The sequence below is a fragment of the Manis javanica genome, chromosome 17 (genome assembly GCF_040802235.1).
Source record: "Manis javanica isolate MJ-LG chromosome 17, MJ_LKY, whole genome shotgun sequence".
Lineage (NCBI taxonomy): Eukaryota > Metazoa > Chordata > Mammalia > Pholidota > Manidae > Manis > Manis javanica.
In genome coordinates this window covers 30256058-30279328 of record NC_133172.1, presented here as the reverse complement: position 1 = coordinate 30279328, position 23271 = coordinate 30256058, and the positions used below count along the sequence as shown (strand labels likewise).

The following is a 23271-nucleotide window of genomic DNA, read 5'->3' as shown; positions in this document are numbered from 1 at the left end:
GGTTACCAGGGTATTGGGGGTGAAAGAATGAGGAATTACTGTTAAGTGGGTACTGAGTTCAGTTAAAAATGAACAGTTGTAGATACAGACAGTGGGGATGGCTGCACAACAATGAATGTAGTGTCCCTGATTATACACTTGCTTACGAGACAGGAGGCTGCATGTTTAGGGCTCTTGAGAAGGAGTATAGGTTAAGTCCCACTTTGTAAAGCCAGCCTTATAGCCCCTGCTGGGTGGAACAAGCAGAGCAATCTGGCTGTGGATTAGGTCCCTCTGGTTGCTGAAAATGAATTATCATAGTTTCTTTTCCTCCCCTGTAAGATGACAGAACAGAAATGATAAAATCACAATAAAGTAGTCAATGAAATGTTCTCAGATGTCTCGATGCTCGCTCTTTCCCATTGGTCTTAACAAGCCCCAGATCTCCCAAAACACATTCAGTGTTTTTTTACATCTGAGCACAGTATATGGGTAACTAGCAAATGCCATTCTTATCCAAGACATTCCAAAATATCTTTACATACCTGTTCTGGTATTTTGTAATACAAGATTCTGAAGTCCATTACTGCCTGGGATAATTAGGTACCACTCAATATTATGTTGCAATCTAACAGTCTTCACAATAACACTGACTTAACTCCATTTGTACTTCATAGGGAAAGAAAATTAAGATACAAAAGTCTCAAGCAGTTGAGCAGAAGAACCTGACTTCATAGTTAGCAACACTGTGGACTAAGTCACGGGAGAAGAGAGGCATGGAAAGTCTACCAGATCTGGGAACTGGCATAGGCAAATGGGAGGAAGTGGCACCAGTTAGGATATCAAGCGTAACCACCACCCCAGGCTGGCTAGGTCAGCACTCTTTCTGTGATGTGTGCTAACACATACCACTGCCCAAAAAAAGCACTGAGTGTTTCTTCCTTATGTAAGAAAGGACCTGTCCTGGGAAGTGCAGGCTTCATCTGTTTGCTTCACTTGAATATTTTATTTCCCACCAACACTAACAGTTGGTGATATTTACATCTTCGTCCAGTTTCCCTTCTAAGTGATTGTTCTCAGGAGCCAATAGAGTCCAAATGTGAATCTGCTAGTAATGGTCTAGTTCAGTGGTTCTTGACCTTGATACGGCATCAGTCACCTGGAGGGCTTCTTAAAGCAGATTTCCGGGCCTCCGGAAGGTCAGCTGGTGGGTCTTGAGAATTTACATTTCTAACAAGTTCTCAGCACAGATGCTTCTGTTCTGGGGACCCCACTGAGATACTGTTCTCTGCCCTTCCAGGGGCAGTAACGAGCCCACCAAAGATAAGAATTCAATTTTTATCAATTTATTAACATTTCTGTAATAAACACTAGCCACCACCTGAGTGAAATTTGTTACTGTTTTGATTATGTTCACAAATTAGAGACATTTTGCTTACTCTATCGGTGTGAATAAAATCAATCTTGCCAGTACCTTTTGGCACTCATAACCTGAAGTTATGGGAGTTGAGATTTGGGTCTACAATTTGCTATTTAAGAGACCAGGTCTGGTCTTGACAGTAAAGCCACCATCAAAAGCTGCATTAAGAACTTCATCGAGGCAGCTTGCTGTGACAAAACTTAAATCCTGTCGTACGTTGCCGGGGATTTCTTCAAGGTCTTTTTCATTCCTCTGAGGAATAATGATTCGCTTCAATCCTGCTCTGTGTGCTGCCAGCACTTTGTCTTTAATTCCACCCACCTGTAAGGAGAGAAGAACGTTAAAATTCATGTCCATCTTCAGGCCATCAAAGAAGCCCTGGCCCACATTTTTTCCAAGAGTATTTCAAAATATCCAAATCATCTCCCATTTGGTTATAGCAAGAGGTAGGAAAACCATTAAAAAGGGTGAACAAATAATAAATTCTTTACATTTCAATCACTGTTACATTAAATCCTTTTAATATTCTAAATTTTTGATAGGTATGAGCACCTCTTCTGTCCATGTTCTGTTTTATATCATCAAGGTTAACATTTACATCCCATTCTGTAATCACAACAATCTTGTCTGTAGGTTGATTCTGAAAAAGCACTGAATTATTGTAACCATAAATATCATGCCAACAGAGCTGTGCAGTTGTGTGCCCGGATCATCTCCTGTATAGGTTTAAAACCATGACCTTTGTGCAACTTGAAGAACACATGTCCCAAAATGATTAGGCATTCGTGGTGGTTTTAAAATATGTTCACAATGGTTCCTTCAAAAGATGGAGTCTAATCCCCTATGCCTCTCCCCACAGCCCCCAGTACCAACCCCCCACCCCACATGTGGGCAGGTCTCGTGACTCACTTCTAAGAAATAAGAGTCTGCTGGAAGCGATGCTACATGCCTTCCGAGGGTGAGTCACAGAAAATTAGAGCTTCTGCTGGGATCTGTCTCCCTTGAATTTCTGACTCTGGAGGTACTCAGCTACCATGCCTAAAGTCAACCAAGTAACTTATGGAGAAGCCCTAAGGTAACTGAGGCCTTCTGCCAACCAGGAGCAAACCATGTTGAAATCAGAGTCCTCAACCCCAGTCACCCTGACTATGACCTGGCTGGTTGGTGTCTTGAACTATGACGAGAGACCCTGAGCCAGAGAGGCCAGCTAAGCCTCTCCTGCATTCTTCATCCACAGAAACGGTAGGAATAATAAATATTGGGGTGGTGTGTTTTATACAGCTTTCGTACACCTAGAATACATAATCCCTGGGGAGGGCCCCCCCGGCTCTCCAAACTGCTGCACCAAGACTGGCCACTCTACAGGCCATCCTGCACAGCTGCTGTCCTGACCCACTACCATCTGCTTTACGCTAAAGTACACTTTCAAAGTTTCCTTCTTCAGAAAGAGGGTAAAACAGACTGATTCCTTACATGTATGAAAATGTCTATTCTGCTTTTACAATAGTAAGTCTGTGTATGTACAAGACTAGATTTAAACTAATTTTCCCTCAGCGCTGTGAAGGTGTCACTAATGAGAAGCCTTTTCCTTGGTGACCTAGAAAGGCCTGAGGGCGACACCCTTTCCCAGACGCTGTAGGCCCTTTCAGCTGGACATCACCTCAAGTTCTAGAAATGCTCCATTATTTCTTTGATAGTCTGTCCTGTTGCATTTCCTTTGTTTGCTAGAACTCCTGTTAGATGTTGTATCTTGTTGGATTGTTTCTTCTATTATTTTTTTTGAATGACTGACCAATTTTAAAACCATAGTTTTAAATCCAAAAGATTTAAAATCCTGATTTTTAATCCAGATATTTCTGTCTCATCTCCATTCTTGAATTATGTTTTCTCTAGCCTGAGCAGGTCCTTCCAACAAACGTTGCTGCTGTTCTTCTGTTTCATGTTAAGAGTTTGGAGCTGAAGCTTGCCCTTCTCACAGTTGCTGTGGCTCTTCTCTGTTGGGAGTAGGGAAGTCTCTACCTGGGTGCTTATTTGCTCTGAGAGCAGGGGACCAAATGGAGGAACTATTTGTTCTATGGAGATTCAACGAATCTTCTGGTTTTTGTTCCCCATTTCCTTTCTACTCTCCTGGCGCTAAGCCAGGGCCTCTCCCAGATTCCTGCTGGGAAGATATCTCCACTTCCACTTCATCAGTCAGGAACTTGTATCTGCCAGAAGTTGGCTGAACTATCAGCTGATGAGTCCCCACTCATTTCTGAGTGTTAGAATTTACTCCCTTTAGTCCTTGCTTAATCTACTATCTTGAACTAGGAAGCTGAGGAGTTTCTGTTGAGAAGGAACTTGCTCATTTCCTTTTAGTATCATTAACCCTTAGTTAACCACTAATATTAAACCCTCTGCCACTTAAAAATGCAAGTTTCTGGTGAAGAAAAAACTGGCCATTCCTTTTAAGTATAGTCTACACATATATCATAATAAATTAGGGTTCAGAATATGACTTTCTGGTTCAATTAAAAATTGGGGAACTGAGAGTCTTTTTAGTGATCTTAAGTGGTGACTATGATCTACTTTCACCATTACCTCATAAAATAAAGGCGTTCTCAGAGTATAGAACATTCCTTCTCCCCATCCCCCACCCCAATTTGCTATGAACTTGCCAAAATTCTGTTGTAGACCGGTACTGATAACGACTTAAAACCCTAAATGATCTCTTAAGTTCTAGGCACTTCATGAACTATGAACTCACATTCTAAACACTTTATCAGTGTTTTAATAAGTAGTTTAGGTATGGACTAAAACTCCTGAAGTCCCATATGAACAAAACTTTTTCAGAATTTAGTAATTAAACATGGTTAGTCTTAATATTACCATTTCCACTTTATACTACTGATTTTCCTATAAATCTATCAATTATAGTAATCTAAGTTACTAAGTAATCTAATCTAAGTGGATGTCTCATAGGAACTTCAAAAGGTGAGAACTGGGCTTAAAGTTTAAAAATAAGCTACTATCCTATTTTACACATATGCTATATAGTTAATAATTTGTTAACTAGAACAAAACTTCAAATCTTCACCTGAACAGTTGATATGATGACCAGATTGATACTTTTTTTCCCCAGCAAGGCACCTTCCTTAGAAGGGAAAACATGGGGAAAATTGTTGTTTTTTTTCTTATTTGATCAAAATTTAAAAATGTGAATTAGCCAGTATAAAAATTTACTATGTATTTTAAAACTAAGGTGTGGTTCAAAGGAAGAAGGCAAACTATTAATTTAATTTTAAAACTAGTAAAGATAAAAAATTTAAAAACCTCATATAAGTAGGTTTCTTCATACTTACTGGAAGAACAAGACCTCTCAGTGTAATTTCTCCAGTCATGGCTACATCTGAACGTACCAGCCGCCCACTAAAAAGTGAGGCGAGACAGGTTACTATGGTAACTCCAGCAGATGGTCCATCTTTTGTGACAGCTCCAGCTGGGAAGTGCAGATGGATGTCTGTGTTGTCAAGAAGATCAAAACTTCCAGAAGCTTTAAAAAGGAAAAAAGGATTTTAATGTAGAAAAATTTAATATTTTCTTCTTCTCCTAAAAAAAGAGTATCAAAGAGATAAAAATATATGTTTTGCGTAAACTGGTCCTTCAAAACATTAATGGGTAGTACAATTAGAGCAGGGTCTAGAAGGACAGTTTCATACTATTCCAAGTAGGACTAAAAACAAAACAAATGCTTGGAATTAGCTTCCCGTTCAGGCATTAGCCAAGGAGTCCTAACATGGGAACTAGAATTTCTACAGGGGTTCAAAATTAAAGGGTTGTACTTTACTGACAGTGTAACCGACGGTCTGAAGCTCTTCACCTTTGTCACTGAACTGTGAGATGCCTCCTGATTCTTTGCTCACAGCTGTACCCCAACCATGGCGAGCTCACTTACCATTAGTCAGATGGTATTTCTTTGCATTGCTGCGGAGCCAGCTAATAGCGAGATGGGCAGATTCCTTCATGACATCTCCTAGTTGGCCAGTCAGAGTTAACTGACCCTCACCATCCATTCGACTTGCCTCCACGAACATGATTTCTCCACCTAAGGGAGTCCAAGCCAAACCTATTGCCACTCCGGGTTGACTCAAACGCTCAGACACCTTGAGCAAAAGAAGGAAAATGATCGTTAGGTCCGTAAGAGCCAAGTTACTTTCAGGCCGACTGACCCAGTCACAGTACGCTTCAAGAGCCTGCCCCTTCCATGGAGGGCTTAACATTAGACTGTGCCTCAAAGTACTGACTATCTCACAGGATTTGGAGTCACACTCACCACTTACATACATGGTCATCTGCCAGGAGAAAACTGAACTTCCTCTTTGGCATTTACCAGAAGCACTTTTACCTCGTAATTAGGTGTGAATAATACATACTGACTCAAAAGTGCCACATCTTATTAAACATGCCCTAGTTTTCAAGGAAGAAACCCAATTCTATCTACTTACTATTTTTATTAGGCTGCATATTTATAAATACTCCAGAACCTAACTTCATTTTAAGTAATTACAAATTTGTTTCAGAAAGTAGAAACCCTCTTTTTACCATACAGTTAAGAAATGTTAGCTCCAGAGTCCAAGTGTGAGGCTATATATTAAAACCCCTAGATTTTATTTCTCTGCTACTTACCCTTCTTTCTCTGCTTTTGCTACAGACACTCTCAAATACTACCTCAAGATGCCCTAGATCCTTTGCTGTGCTCTCGGAGGCCCCCGTGTTGCCTCACTGCCACTTTAAACTGAACATGTCTCTCATTTGAGATTACGAGCCAAGATGATGAGCCAAAGAGGTTAACACATCCAAGTTATGAGAAAACATAAAAGTAACAGTTGAAAAACAGTCAAGTTAACTTTTATTGTGCCCTTTGCGCCTCTAAATTTCTTATCCTATAGAAGTTATCCATGTCAGAGGAACTGAGCACAATGTCAACCCAGCACTAGTCCAATATGAGACTTTTTTTCTACTGAGCGGTAACTTTCTCACTAAGGAACAGCAGAGTCTGTAGCTGCAGTTTCTGGTTAAAGGGCTAGGTTGCGGGTGCTTATGCCTTTTCCAAGGGGCTTAGATGGCAAAGATTCTGATTTTAAAACTTACTCCAAAATCATGTATGGGAGTCATTGAAGCTATTAGACACTTGTTTTTAGTAATAAACATGAACGCCTATTTTTAAAGTTGGCTTTGTATTTTAAAAATTTAATGCCAATTAATGTCATTTAAGTTATAGACTTGGAAGTCCAAACTGCAGCACGAGAGGAGATGCTACTGTGCGCCACAGCTCTCACCTCCCTCAGCTTTGGCACTTGCTGTGTTCCAGATTTACATGAGGAGAAAGACCCAAAAGATCAATTTGCAAAAGACTGGTACTATTTAAGGAAAACATAGAAACAGTTGTAAAAGTGTTCACAAGGCTTGTGTTTTCTCATATAAAATCAATTCTCTGTAACTTAACAACATATAGTTTATGTGGGAATATGCCAGGGATTCCTGCTTTATTACATGAGCCTTTTCTTGGACTGAGTAAACTAATTCTAAAGAATTACCTTCAATATGCTGAACCATGTGAATTTAAAAGAAAAAGCCATTTGGCATGATTCTGTTAGCTATAATAAGACAATCCCTTTTTTACAGCTAAATCCTCAAAACTCATTTGTCAGAATAACATAAAAAATGTCCTTCCTCAAAGAATCAGGACTAAGATTCTTTTGATTCCACATTGCTTCAAGAAACCAAGCCAGTTTTCTGACACTCTCCATCTGCTGGAAAGTCTTGGTACTCTGTGTAGAAATAACTGATGCATTGTTAATGGAAAGGATGGGTATAGCTAAGTACATAAAGCCAAATCACAAACATCCAGGCTCACAATCACTTTATCCTAACTTGATGGTGAGTGTTTTAACATGAACCTGAAGATGGAACAAATGACAGATACAGCAACACACATAGCTGGAAGAACCGAAGGGCACGAGTTCCTATCACATGCAGACTCTTTGTGATAAGGCTAACAGTAGTTACCTAAGTACAGAATCTCTGATTCTTAGATTGGGAGTCATATTCTTTTGAGGGCATGATTCTATAACAATCAAACATCTGCTTTCTATGTATTTTCCCTCAGAAATGATAAGAGCAAGTAAATGTGAATTCACGGGGTAAGACGAAGCTTTCTTACTTTTGAATGCAAATACAGTTTCCCAGCCATCTTAACCACTTGGTACAGAACAATTTGTCTTACAGCATTCCTTAGTGATTCAACACAGTCATTTCAAAATTATATTATTCTTTCAGTACTTATCAATCAGTTTCTAATTCCATTACAGGTTTATAGAATCATCAGTTACATCAGCCAAGACATGTCTAGGCCTGAAGCTAAGAATGTCTTCCCACTGTCAAAGTGGAACATAAATATCTCAAGTTTATTTTTGTCCTTCAATTTCCTACTGGTATATCCTTGAGCTTTAGTTTCCTTACCTGTTAACTAAATCTTTATTCAAAGAAATGATCAATTTCTTCTGTAATAATTCTATCAATCATGCTAATATGCTGATTTAGAAGTGTTTAAAATATTTAATGAAAAAACCTAATGAGTGATACAATGTCTTAGAGAGTACGGTGGTAGTCTGAATGATAGTATTGTTAACAGTGCATTTGAGTATTTAATCATAGCCAGTTTCCCATTGTTCTTCCCCCTTGATTAACTAAAAATAATATTTGACTGCAACTGTTCGATGTGCAACTCTCTGTGACCGTTCTCAGCCTGGACTAACATTTACAGTTTTATTACTTTGTTATTTACAACTGCAGCCCCATCAGAGGGATCAAGGTTTTATGTTTCAAGTGCTTTACCAAGCATCCTGAACCAGGCCCTGTTACAGATCATAGGGATATAGAAGCGAATACCTGTTGGAACTGACAGACTGTTTAAGGACATCAGATAAAGGGAAAATTATCCTCCAGCATGGGGAGTACAACAGCAGGAACTCCCAAGTGCTCGTATCCACTGAGAGCCCTGACGAGGCAAGGGTCCCTGTCTGGGGGGTTGGGACAACTGCCAAAAGAGAGGCTGAATTGGTCTTAAAATACGAGTAGGAAGGAGTCTGCTGGCATAGAAAGGCCAGGAAGCCTTTTCAGAGGCCAGCAGGTGTCAAAGACTGGAGACATTAATAATACTGTGGGCCTTCTTTCTAGCTGGCAAGCACGGTACCAGGCCAAACATAAACCTGTATGTCAGATGGTTGTGCGACGTGTGCGATTTGTTTTGCAGTGACATCGCCACCATAAATTGGTTTCTTTTACACCTCATGTAGCTCTTTGCTCCTGCCAGGGTTGTGACCACAGCAGCTATCCACTTGCCAACTTCCTTAAATATCTCTGCACTAAGATCCTAAGCCTTGAATCATGAATATTTGATTTTTCTAGTTGTAAATTTGTTTCAGTACATTTAGAAAAGGGAAGGTTGGATTCCATTTCCCTTGGAGAGGTGCTGGGGTTTACCACTGTCATCTCTTAAAGAAGTATTGAATAGCCCTCGTCTGGCTTGATGCTGGCACTCCTGGGAGCCAGGAGCCAGCTGTTCTCAGATCCTTCCAGTAGGGCCTTTTCTTGGCACAACCGATTCGTGATGGGACACTGAGCCAGACTAAGTGTGCAGCTCCCGTGCCGTCTTTCACAGGGTCATGTGGTACAGCATGTGTAAATGGGGTGGGATGGAGAAGTAATTTACTACCAGGATTCTCTCAGGCATTTGTTAAGTTTACACTCTGCCCACTTCTAGCACCTGATTCTGTCTGTTTGAAAGGCAGGTGTGTTGATAGAAATTCCTGGATTTCACCAGTCTATTCAGGCTGCTTTTTAAAATTCCTATCTATCCCCTTCTTCCCTTTCCATTACTTTTTAAGGGCAGTGACCTTTGGATAAGGACTCTTCATACCACTGTCACGCCAATACTGAGGCTTTAATACAAATATGAAGGGCATCAGGAATACTCAGATGACACAGTCTCAGACTAGCAGGCTGGACAAGATACAGACACTTGTAGTTTGAGTGACTGGTTTTCTGAGGCTGAAAACTAAATTTATCCTGGAAAGACTACAGCCTTCTTGTTCTTCTGATTGTGTATCAGTACATTTACAATTTGTGAGTTTAAGATTGTTACCTACAGAGATAAACAGGAACTCTTTCTGTTGGCTATTTTTTGTGCCAACTACAAGATTGGCCAGCTAGGATATGTATCCAATAATGTGGAGACTTCTCATGGCTTCACTAAGATGAAAAAGAAAATTATAAGATTCTCATTTCCTGCCAAAGATGATCAGGTAATCAATAAAAGTAACTGTAACTGAGTTTACATTTTTAATGGCAATCTCATAACTGACCAGATGAAATAGCTGTGGTTTGATTCCTGTGCCCGTCCTAAATCTTCCACCTTGACCTGCTCCTGCCCAGGCTTTTGAGGCAGCATTCCCAGTCAGTCTGTGCTGTGAATGATACCTGCACATCTCCTACTTTCTCTTATAGTTTTCAGAATTTGGTGAGTTGATGTATATAAAGCCGGGTACATGCTAAAAGAATGAACAGATACTAGTTCCTTCAACCACCATGCTCCCCAAAAACAGACAGGTGTATCCCCAATCACCAAAAAAGGGGGAAAAAAATTCCAGTTGTTTTTATAATCCTAATTTTATACCATCACCTGCATTTAATAACTTTATACTATTTCTTACTATTCTTTACCTTCACTGAAGATGAATCTGGAAAATATATTAGTACCAAAACTGTTCTCGACCCAGCAAACTAACAATGAGAAGAAGGGCAAGAAGGCACACTTTTAACACTAAGTTATATCCCTTAAACAGGCGAAAAATGAGTTCTAGGAACTTAGTCTAGATCTGGGCAGTTAAGAGATTGCCATTAAAAATGTAAATTTGGTTAAAATTACTTTTATTGATTACCTGAACATCTTTTTTACTTTATTTTTATTTTTTATTAAGGTATCATTGATATACACTCTTATGAAGGTTTCACATGAACAACAATGTGGGTACTACATTCACCCATATTATTGAGTTCCCCCCATTCCCCACTGAAGTCACTGGATTACCTGGACATCTTTGGAAAGAAATGAGAATCTGATAATTTTCATTTTCAACTTAGTGAAGACAGGAGAAGCCTCCACATTATTAGATACACACCTTAGGGTGAGAAGGCACCCTTTTAGTACTACGCTATGCACCTTAAACAGGTGAAAAATGAGTTCTAGGAACTTAGTCTAGATTTAAAATTTAGCAACAGTATCATAAGTCACCTTTTCAAATACAGCAAGTTTCCTAGAGAAAAAAGATCAGTTAAATGCATTTAAAAAAAAAAAGGAGAGAAAAGATCTCCCTTCACTGTAAGAGAAAGAGTGGGAAAGAGTGGGGAAAGCATGATTCAGTTAGTCTTTTTAAACTTTTTTCCTGTGAATGGAAGACTCCTAGCCCTCATGACAACAGTGACACAGTGACAGCCCTCATGACAATAAAGAAATATTCCATAAATCTTCATTTCATACATACAAATGCTGAGACAGAGGGCAATTAAACAGTTTGGGGCTGATGGTCATCAGAACACTAAAGGGAAAGACAGAAACCACAGGGTGAATTCTCTCAAGTGAAGAAAAGATGAACAAAATGTTCCAAACTCCCAAACACCAAATCTTCTCTCCTATTCTGAGATGTTATTTATAAACAGTAAAATGGCTACTGGAATCTACCTTTCAGATTCATGTTGGTCAAAATGTTCAATATGTAATAATAGCTCAGATGCTACATGAAAAACAAAATGAATTTCTCCAATGATATCAAACAGAGCTGTTAAGCAGTGTTTACAAAATTTCCCGTTTCTATTCTGGCTCTTTCTTTGTCAAATCTCTAAGAATGTCAGCAATGCTTTCAAACTTAATAGCAGCACAAAGGGCTGGGAAAGGAGCGCATATGCAACAGAAACATACGTCAGTCTTTTGTTTTTATTGGTTGCTCTAGTTTAAATTCCTAAAGGACTGCTGGCTTGTACTGCTCTGTAGATGCCCATTGGATGTGCAGGAGTCAGAACCTATTTACTTCTTAACTCATAAAATCATTTTATTTTCTTAGAGCAGAAAAGTAGGGTTTTCTCACTTTCTCAACTAAGAGAAGTTTTGCTCCATTTCTTTCATCACTTCAACATTTACACCTTAAGAGTTCAAATAACCAACATGATGCCTCTGATTCTATCAGTCAAGACCAGATTTACCGTCAAGAGCAAGCAAGTTCTATTCTTGTAACTGAGAGCTTCGCAGAAAGGCTCATTAGCTTTACATGACCAGCTCAGAGTTTAAATAGATAAGCAAGATGGGTTTGGGGACTATTTCTCTTCTCCTTGAGGAGAGACTTAGGAAAACCGTATCTACTGGTAATGATTTCAAATGTTAGATGGAGAGATTATCTTCTGCATAATGTATCAGATTTATCTTCTGAAAATCTTTTTTCGTTAAACTGACAAGAAGGCAATGATAAAGCTTCTGAAAAAAGATGTTAAAGTCAGGAATATGATATAATTTTTTTTCTGGTAACTGGCCCATAAAAGCTCATTTAAACATCCTATAAAATATATCATAATTCCTCAGCAGTCACAGATTCAAACACCTAGTTCCATCTAGCTGCCTCTAGGGTTGGGTGTTCTGCTATGAGGGACAGTTGGAGGAGAAAGGTAGAAACAGGGCTAGACCTATACCCAGGTTTAACCCAAAAGGAATTACTAACAGTGAAACAATATGTTCCTGAAAGATGCCATATAGGTCTGCACTAGAGCAGACTGAAGAGCACGGCTTACGGCTCATGTTTTCAGATATTCTGTACTAGGTTGTCTCCCCTACCTCTTCCCACCCAAGCCTTTGCTAGCACAAGGAAACCCTTATTAAGACACATACAATAGAATACTGAATTCCTACAGAGCAAAGTCTGAGAAAGTCAGCAATACTGTTCTTAAAATGGAGCTGACAGCAGAGAGTAAGATCGGATTAGGTTTCTAAAAGAGGATATGGTCAGGCTCTCTGCAAAAACCGTATTATCACATTAAGCACTAAAATTCAATACTTTAGAGAAAACAAGTTTCCAATCTTAAGACAAAATTCAGTCTCCCCTGAAACCCAATTCTACGTCTCCCCTAATCTTTTAAGCAACCACCAGAGTAAGCTGGTGAGTGTCAACCAAAAAATGAGTCTGATCACCTCCATTTCATACATCGGGGGCCCAAGGATGTCTTTCAAGGCATGGAAATCAATCAAAATTGGCATTTCAGGTGGTAGGGCCAAGTCAGCAGTATCATCAATAGATTCAGGTTTTGAATCTTCTAAGATGTGTTCTCTGCAACCTAAGAGAAAAATATTTATTTAGAAATTCTCAGATTTCTAGGTTTGAAAACTCATTAGCAGTAAATATCAAAAAGCACAGTGGACTTCAACAATTCAGTCACTTTTACACAATTATGAAGGCACAAAAACTCACCTTGTGTATCTGGGGAACTCAGAGTAACTGTCCTTCAAGAGCCCCTGGAGACTAACATAAAGCAGTTCCCTTTCACTCATTTTCACTTGTTCCTTGTCTGTCTCCCCCTATGAAAGTTTCAGTAAGCTAGGGGAGGGCAGCAACCTTGCCTGTCTTCTTTTTAACCATTACATTCTTAAGCCAAGAACAATGCCTGACACTAGTCCACTAATGGGCTTTAGAGACCAGATACTTAAAGGTAAAACACCATAGATTATCTTATACAATTCTGTTAGATCAACGGAATGCAAACTTTTCAATTCCCTCTTTAGAGGAGTTCCATCAGGTGTCCCATTTCCTGACAGGCAACATGAACTTGGAAATGATAGGACCTGTATGAGCAATGGCTCTTTTGTAAACATATAGCTCAACTCCAAGGTTATCATTTTCCAACAAAAACAAATATAACTGGCAGTGCCAGGGTAAGAGAATATGATACCTGATTTGAAATCCCTATAATAATGCACTATTTCCTTAACGTGCCTAAAAGCCTGGTTGCTGACATCTTTTCGAAGTATTGACTCATTTTGGTTTGGACCAAGACATACAGAGAGCAGGAAGGAGCCATTTGACCTGTCAGACCATCTTTTCTATTGGTCTTATTCCAATTTGAGTAAAGAAAAATGTTACTTCAGTCTGCAGCCAGAGACCTAAAATGAGTAGAGGTTTAAGCAATGTAGAAAATATTTGGCTCTATTCCTCATTCCTAGCTTTGTCATCATTCTTCTAGTTCTTGAACCATTTTAAGTATCTTTTTTTTATTGCCTTTTTTTCATACACCCTCCCTTTGGGAAATGATTACTGTATATATTAATATACAACATATAATTATATGTCATCTAACATTGTATATCTATGTATTTATTATAGTTTTGCTGTGATTCTTCCTTTCTAATATTTCATAAAGTTAAAAGAATTTTCACTGACTCCTTTCCTTCCCAGAGTGATTACTGATTATGTTTAAGAATATCAGACCCTTATTTAGACCCTAATTTAACGATTAACTGGAGACCTCCTAGGATGACCCTAAGTGGGCCCCATGCATTACAACTCTGCCATGACCTTCCGGGGAAAGGGCTCTCTTGGTCTTCTACTCTCCTCCTGGACCCTGTGAAGCTCCTCTTCATGATGAGTGACACAGAGAGACAGGAGAAAAAACAGACTACAGCTCCAACGTTCTGCCACTCGCTGGCTATTTGATCCTTTGAAAAGCACTACATCTCTCACTACCTATCTTTGCAGGATTCTTAATCCTTATAAATAAAGGAATTAGAGAGAAAATCCTTTACAGACTACCAACTGCAATGCACATGCTGTATCTATAAGTGTAAGTCATGAGTTATATATATTCTCGCAGTCATACCTCTGCAGTGTCACTTGATCTCTCAAACCAGATTCCAGGAAGTTCTCACTCATCTTTCCAACTTCCTGCAGCACATGGCTGTTTCACAAAATCTAACAATTATGGAGTTGCTCAGGAGCTCATGGACATGGAGACTTTCTGTCTGCTGCTGTTTGCAAGCACACCTAAGCAGTATCACTGAACAAGGATAGGAAGGCACTCAAAATGATCAGGTTAGCTTCAGGTAGATCTCAGGGCACAACAGAAATCAGGTGTCATTGCTTAATTAAAATTAATGCCCAGAAAGAAAAGCACCACCTGTCTAAGGTTACTGTACCCTAAAAATAAAGGGCTCTGAACTTAGCTGATACACAGGTGAGGCTGCAATTTTCTTTGGTCTGTTGTGCTCTGTGACGCGCTTTTCTGAGATCTAATTACTGTTAAAGCCTGGAATTTACTCTTACAAGAGGAAGTAAAGTTGGATGGGTGAAAACCAGTCCATAATTATGTAACCAATGCTTTAGGACACCCAATCCCTTTCCAATGCAGTAGTGAATTCAGTGCTTTGACCACTGAGGGAGTGGGGGTAGGGAGAACTATTTCTAAAGAAAGTAGACCTTATAATATACAAGGTGGCAATTTAGGCTTTAAGGCACAGCAGCTTAAAGTCCTATGAAAAATTCAATAAACTTAGAACTCATCTGTGCTTCAAAATGTTCAATCATTAGAACACATGCCTAGGGAATTAAAGCTCAAGTAAAGAAAATGGTGTCAGCTAACAGGAAAGATAGGCTAGCACTGGATTTTAAGAATCATCTAGTGCACCTTGTGCAATACAAAGTGAGAGTAAGGAAATTCTGGATTTTCAGAGAATTCATACTCTGACTTCTCATTAAAATAAACAACGACCAAATATCACCTCACAAAGATGCCATTCAATAAACGAGGTCCAAGTTTTAGCTGACCTTCTGAGTCTATGCACAAGCTTCCAAGTACGCAGCTTTAGTGCCATGTTCTCCTGCTCAGAAGGCATCAACACCAAGAGAAGAAAGTGGCAGAGACTCTAAGATTCAGTCCTGGCCTTACCCCAGTTTGTAACATTCAAGCAAGATGGACTTTTTAAGGCAATGCAAACAAAAACAATTTAAAAAGTTAAACCTTCCAACATAACATGGACCCTGTCCCACAAACCCTTTCTAATGAAATTAAGCAGTTTTCTTCTTCTATGTCCTTCTCTTGGGCTAAAACAGTGGTTCAAACTAAATGGTTCACAGTCACATGAAAAAATGATTATTTCACTAGAAGGAAAGTGTAAATAATAAAAGCAAGACACTGTTTTCTGGTCACCCAACTAAGCTAACTAGTAAAGGTATTTAAGAAATGACAAAGATCAATGTTAAAGTAAGGAGACCTTAAATGCTGTTGTTGCTCATGGAAATATAAATTGATTCAATCTTTCAGGAAAGACGCTTGTCAATATATTGAAAGCCCTCCAACCACTCGTACCTCAGACTCAGTGATTCTGTTTTGCAGGAACCTGTCCTTAAGGACATAACCCAAAGTGCAGACAACCATTGTGCAGAGAACAGTTTAGACAATAAAGCTACTTGCTGAAGCCCTATCTGTTAATAGCAAAAATTAGATCTAATATAAATAGTCAACATTAGAAACATGGTTGAGTACACAGTGGTATATCCATCTAATAAAATACTACACAGTCACTAAAATTGTTTTCCAAGTGTTTTTAAGTAATGTAAGAAAATCCTTTTGAAACAATATTAAATTGAGGGAAGAGGAGGGTATGTATATATTTTCACATGGCATGATTTTTACTGATATATAGTATATATATATACATGAGGATGAATGAAATGATGCAGTCCAAAATGTTGACAGAAGTTATTCCCTGAGATGGATTACAATTATATGGTGAAACAGCCAATAAATAATAGTCACCAATCCTGGCTCAGGCTTCCTAGTTGGTCTTGAAAAAAGTTACTTTACCTACTTGTATCTGTTTTTCTATTCAGTGAAACCATAACAATTACAGTTACCCTCAAAGATTTGCTGGGAGAATTTAGTAATGCTTAAAGCCTTAGTATGTATAAAATGAGAAGAACTCAATTATATAGTTAGAGAAATATCTAACATAGACTTCTAAAATTCACATGTCTCACTCCATAGTCCCTTCATTAGAAGAAAACAAAATGTTCTCTGCAACCTAATTCCACCCAGGGCTTTGACCACAATCAGATGACTGTTGGGAATCACATGAATTTAATATATGTAGGAAAAAAAAGATATTAAGACTAAAGACTCTGCCCTATGCTATAATATATATTACCATTATATTTCATATGCTAAAATTTTCTTTATAAGTAGTTTTGAAGTGTATTTTTAAAAGTAATAAATTGCTATTAAATAGAGTTTGAAAAGAAAGGGAATGGAAAAATAAAAAGAGTAGAGTAAATTAGCCTAAATCCACTCCAACTATTTATTCACTTAAAAGATAGACACAAAATTATTCTGAAAGTGGGAGGGAGCTAAAGTTATTTTAGTTGATTTACTCTGCTCAGAGATATCTCCAATATCTCCAAGCTCTTCTTTCATCCACATTATCAGCCTGTTTTGCCTCTAATTCAGGACATAGCCAGTCTGGTCAGGGTATAGCCGAGTTTAAAAGCATGAAGGCAGCAGATAAGCAAATGGCACCCAGGGCAGACCCTGCAATGCTGAACAGGGGCCACCCTGCAGCACAAATGTGGGCTCTGGTGACAGCTGTTCACAAAGCAAGGGTGAAATGTGGGAGCACTCCCTAAGGGGGATAAGCCAGACTCTAGAACTGATGTCACCACAGCTATCATAAAAGGATATCCTATGGATGCAAACTCCTCATGAGAAAGGGTTAGGCTTTTCCAAAGCAGCTGTCACTAGGCCACCACAAAGCGTTCTTTTCCACTCACTGTCTGTCAGAGGAACACGACTTAAATGAAAGCAGGCCCAAGAGCCAAAGAATTGCTGTGGGAAGGAGGGAGAAAGTCAGATATGAGGAGGGGAAGTAAAGAAGACTAGAGGGTGCAATACCTCAGGCAACTCCAGTAGCTTTCTTTTAGAAAACAAAGTTTCTTATCTTCTGAATAAATGTATAGCAAATGGTGTCTCTAGGCAGGTGATCCAGCCAATGGAAAATACCAGAGACCAGGAACACAAAAAAGGCTATTAACAGCAACAGTAATTCCCCAGAATGTGGCAGAAATGAGAATCCACCTAACCACAGACAGGCGTAGGTTATCTATAATCATCTTTACTCAAGACAGAAAATTTTAGCTACCAGTTATTATTCTCTATATTCTGCTTAACTTGAGGCATACACTATACTCACAAGCCCAGTCTCATGGGTTCAAAAGCAACATTTTGTGGTATAGTGGTAATAGGAACCCCTTCCAGATTATTAAAGAAGTCTTCTTTTTCACAAAGAGCATGTTTTTAATGCCTGTGGGGTGGGGGTGGAGGAGGGAACAGTATATAAGAACCTTGTTAACTGTAGCCAGCTAACTAACAGGGCTCAGAAACAGGGTTAATTTTCCAAAGAAATGAATACTACCTGTTTCTGTCATATTAATACAATGTCCTTGGGAAATAGTTGCCCGCAAATGTCTAGGTCTCATTCTGAGACTCAGGAGAATTTGGGAAGAATCAGGAATTCAAGATGCACACAATCATGATCTGTAAAACTTAAAAAGACAGGTAGAGAGTCAAGATCTGTTCCAACCCTCCACATTACACTAAAGGAAACTGGGATCCAGGAAGGTTAAACAAAGTGCCTCGAGTACAAAGCCAAAAAAAAAAGTCACAAAGACTATCAATATTCCAGTTTCCCAGCCAAGGACACCTTTTGTCCCAACCTAAAATCTAGTCTAGAAAAGCTGCCTGTGGCTCAGGAGCTCCTTGACAAGACAATACAATCTTGTTGGTGAATAACTGAGAGATGACATTTTTTTCTTGACTGAAAATAACTAACATAAGTGGTATTATAAACAAGATTCCCTTCTTCGACTATTGTCAGAAAAAATGTGAAAGACAGGGACATGAGCACAAATAGATTAGTGAGCATGTTGTCCAGAGCATCCTTCCAGGCTGACCATGTCTTACTGCCTTTCAGCTATTTTTCAATTCTGTAAGTCAGAGAAAACTGATAGTAATGGAAATGATTCTTGTCCAGTAGAGGTACAACTGATCCTCTCCCTTTGCCGAGAAGCTGGTTTTACAAATTAATTTCAGTATTCCTGACTGCCTATATATGTGTCTACTTTCTGGATTCACCTTTAAATCAGTTTTAACATCTTACTGGCTTCTCTCATCAATTAATGAGTTATTTACAATATCTGACACATGTTCATTTTATATCTGTATGATAGTGATAATTTTGCCATTAAGAAATTATCCTTTAATACTGTACAGAGACCTTTGTTTCTAATGAATGACGGATATTCACAGTAGCCAACTAACTCTTAACCTCTAAGAATGCGGTTATGTTTAGATTAAAAAATCTTAGGGCCTCAGACAGATAGATATACCAAATTGTTTTAGATATAAAAACATGAAACTTAACCATTTTCAGTATTTCTGCTTATGGGTAGATCCTCAGAAATATCCAGTAGAGGTACAACTGACCCTCCATACTTGAAAGATACCCTGGAGTCAGATAGCCTGGGTTTGTGGTCCAGCTCTTCCTGTTTACAAGCTGTACAACTTTGGGAAATCTTTATCTTTTTATAACTGTTTTTATTAAAGTGAAATATATGTAACATAATACTGACCTTTTTAACCATTTGCAAGTGGGAATTGGTTAACAATTCAGTGGCATTAAATACATTCACACTATTGTTGTAACTGTCACCACTAATTACCCAAAATTTTTTCATCATGTCAGCATAAACTCTGTACCCATAAAATATTAAGTTCCCATTCTCCCTTCCCTATAGGCCCCTGGTAATCTCCAGTCTACTTTTCTGTCTCTATGAATTTGCCTATTCTAGGTACCTCATATTAAGTGGAACTATACAGTGCCTGTCCTGTGTCTGCTTTATTTCACTTAGCACAATGTTTTCTAGGTCCAGCCATGTTGTAACATATACTAATTTTCATTCTGCTTAATGGATGAATAATACTCCATTACATGTAGACAACACATTTGTTTGTCCATTTATCCACTGATGGACACCTGAGTTATTTCCATCTTTTGCCTATTGTTGACTACTGCTGCCATGAACACTGGTATCTGTTGGGAGTCCCTCTTTTCAGCTCTTTGGACATATACCCAGGAGTGGAACTGCTGGGTTACATGGTAGTTCTCCATTTGACTTTTTGAAGAACTGATGAACTAACTGTTCTCCACAGTAGCTGTACCATTTTACACTCTCAACAGCAATGCATGAGGGCTTCCGATTTCTCTACATTCTCACCAATGCAGTTTCCATTTTTTTGGTTATAGTCATCGTATTAGGTGTGTAGTAGTATCGCATTAGATTTTCATTTGTATTTTTTTAATGACTAATAGTGTTAAGCATCCTTCCATGTGCTTATTGGCCATTTTTCCAACTTCTTTGGAGAAGTCTATTCAAGTCCTTTGTTCATTTTTGAATTGGGCTGTTGCTGTTGTTTGAGTTGTAGGAGTCCTTTATATATTCTTGATATCAATCCCCTATCAGATACATTATTTTCAAATATTACTCCGGTTGCTTTTATACATTCTTGATAGTGTCTTTTGATGATACTAGTTTTTAATTTTGATGAAGTCCACTTTATCTTTTTTCTTTTGTTGCCTATGACTTTGTTGTTATCTCCACGAAATCACGGTCAAACCTAATTTTTATACAGATTTTCCCCAATGTTTTTACTCTAAGAATTTTATAATTTTTGCTCCCAAGCTTAGATCACCAATCAATTTTTACTTAACTTTTGTATACAGTATAAAGTCAGAGCCTACTTCATCACTTTGCATGCAGACATCCAGTTCTCCCACCACCACTTGTTGAAAAGACTTTCCTTTCCCCACTGGTCTTGGATTCCTTGTTAAAAACCACTTGACCATATATATGAGCTTTATTTTAGTGTTCTCTAGTCTGTCCCATTGGGCTATATATGTCTGTCCTATGCCAATACTATACTGTCTTAATTACTGTAGCTCTATAGAAGGTTCAGGTGGTGTGAATCCTCCATTTTGTTCTTCTTTTCCAATATTGTTTGGCTATTTGTGGCCCACTGCAATTCCATATGAATTTGAAGATCAGCTTTACCATTTCTCTGAAAAAGGCTTTTGATGTTTTGGAAGAGACTGCACTGAATCTACAGATTGCACTGAATTTGTAGATCTTAACAGTGCTACATCTTCCTATCCATAAGCACAGGATATTTTTTCTATTTACTTAGGTCTTTTAAAATTTCTTCCCAGCAGTGGTTGGTAGTTTTCAGTATTAAAGTTTTTCACCTCGTTGGTGAGATTTAAGTATTTAATTCTTTTAAATGCTATTGGAAATGGAATTAGTTTCTTAATTTCCTTTCCAGATTGTTCATTTCCCTAGTCTCTTTAAGGTCCCATTTCTCATCTGAAATGAGAGAAATAGTATCTATACTTCAAATAGTTGTTATAGGGATAATGGATATAGGATATATAGGAATAATGAAAACACAGTATATTCACTGCGTTTAGCCTTAGAGCTAGCCTCCCTAGGTTAAATCTTAGATTCTGACGTTTACTAGCTAGAACCTTGGGCACATTACTTAATTTCCTGCATCTTAGTTTTCTCATCTGTAAAATGGGCCTAAACAAACATCTCCTGAATGTAAGCATGAGCAACTTCTTCCTGAATGCATCTCCTCGAGAAAGGGAAACAAAAGCAAAAATGAACTCATGGGACTGCATCAAACTAAAAAGTTTCTGTACAGCAAAGGACATCATCAACAAAACAAAAAGGCACCCTACAGTATGGGAGAATATATTTGTAAATGACAGATCCAACAAGGGGTTAACATCCAAAATATATAAAGAACTTACATGCCTCAACACCCAAAAAGCAAATAACCGATTAACAAATGGGCAGAGGATATGAAGAGATGGTTCCCCAAAGAAGAAATTCAGATGGCCAACAGACACATGAAAAGATGCTCCACATCACTAATGATCAGGGAAATGCACATTAAAACCACAATGAGATATCATCTCATACCAGTAAGGATGGCCAGCATCGAAAAGACTTAAGAACAACAAATGTTGGCGAGGATGTGGAGAAAGGGGAACCCTCCTACACTGCTGGTGGGAATGTAAGCTAGTTCAACCATTGTGGAAAGCAGTATGGAGGTTCCTCAAAAAACTCAAAATAGAAATACCATTTGATCTTCGAATCCGACTTCTTGGAATACACCCAAAGAATACAACTTCTCAGATTCAAAAAGACATATGCACCCCTTTGTTTATCGCAGCACTTTTTACAATAGCCAAGATATGGAAGCAACCTAAGTGTCCATCAGTAGATGAATGGATAAAGAAGATGTGGTACATATACACAATGGAATACTATTCAGCCATAGGAAAGAAACAAATCTTACCATTTGCAACAACATGGATGGAGCTGGAGGACATTATGCTCAGTGAAATAAGCCAGGAGGAGCAAGACAAATGCCAAATGATTTCCCTCATTTGTGGAGTATAACAATGAAGCAAAACTGAAGGAACAAAATGGCAGCAGACTCAGAAACTCCAAGAATGAACTAGTGGTTACCAAAGGGAAGGGGTGTGGGAGGGTGGGTGGGGGAGGGAGGGAGAAGGGGACCGAGGGGTATTATGTTTAGTGCACATGGTGTGGGGGATCATGGGGAGAACAGTGTATCACAGAGGAGTGACGTGTAGATCTCTGGCAACTTGCTGCACTGATGGACAGTGACTGCATTGGGGTATGGGTGGGGACTTGATAATGTGGGTGAATGTAGTAGCCACATTGTTTTTTCATGTGAAACCTTCATAAGAGTGTATATCAATCATACCTTAATAAAAAGTTTAAAAAAAAGACGATTTCAATCATCTCATTACTTCAATGGCATGGTTGTACATAAGTCATTTTAATTGTTCTACAGTTTAAGTAAAAAATTTGAAAAGGCAAAAAAAAACAAAAAACAAACTGGGCCTGAAACACCACCTACTTTACAGGGTCATTAAAGGATTAAAGGAGTAAACACGTGTAAAATGCTTAGAATACCAGGAATTCCACCCCTATGTTTATCACAGCACTATTTACAATAGCCAAGAAATGGAAGCAACCTAAATGTCCATCAGCAGATGAATGGATAAAGAAGATGTGGTACATATACATAATGGAATATTATTCAGCCATAAGAAGACAACAAATCCTACCATTTGCAACAAAATGGTTGGAGCTAGAGAGTATTATGCTCAGTGAAATAAGCCAGGCAGAGAGACAAGTACCAAATGATTTCACTCATATGTGGAGTATAAGAACAAAGCAAAACTGAAGGAACAAAACAGCAGCAGAATCACAGAAGCCAAGAATGGACAAATAGTTACCAAAGGGAAAGGGACTGAGGAGGATGGGTGGGAAGGGAGGGATAAGGGCAGGGAAAAAGAAAGGGGGCATTATGATTAGCATGTGTAATGTCGGGGGGGCACAGGGAGGGCGGTACAACACAGAGAAAACAAGTAGGGATTCTGCTGCATCTTACTATGCTGATGGACAGTGACTGTAATGGGGTTTGTGGGGGGGGGACTTGGTGAAGGGGGAGCCTAGTAAACATAATGTTCTTTGTGTAATTGTAGATTAATGATACCAAAATAAAAAAAAATAAAAAATAAAGAAACAAGGTGAAAAAAATGCTTAGAATAGAGTCTAGCAAATAGCAGGAATAAAGATGACAATTATCTTTAC

General features: G+C 38.6%; 1 protein-coding gene across 1 annotated transcript in view; it reads right to left on the bottom strand.

Annotated features, from left to right (window-relative positions):
- Nucleotides 1-1309: 1309 nt before the first annotated feature.
- The window catches only part of LONP2 (lon peptidase 2, peroxisomal), a 90849-nt gene continuing 68887 nt past the window's right edge, over nucleotides 1310-23271 (bottom strand). Inside the window, exons 12-15 of the mRNA XM_036996459.2 lie at nucleotides 12675-12817; nucleotides 5334-5541; nucleotides 4741-4931; nucleotides 1310-1720 (exon numbers count right to left, since the gene is read on the bottom strand). Of these exons, the coding sequence (XP_036852354.1) occupies nucleotides 1499-1720; nucleotides 4741-4931; nucleotides 5334-5541; nucleotides 12675-12817 (764 nt within the window). The 3' untranslated portion in view covers nucleotides 1310-1498. The remainder of the gene's footprint in view (nucleotides 1721-4740; nucleotides 4932-5333; nucleotides 5542-12674; nucleotides 12818-23271) is intronic.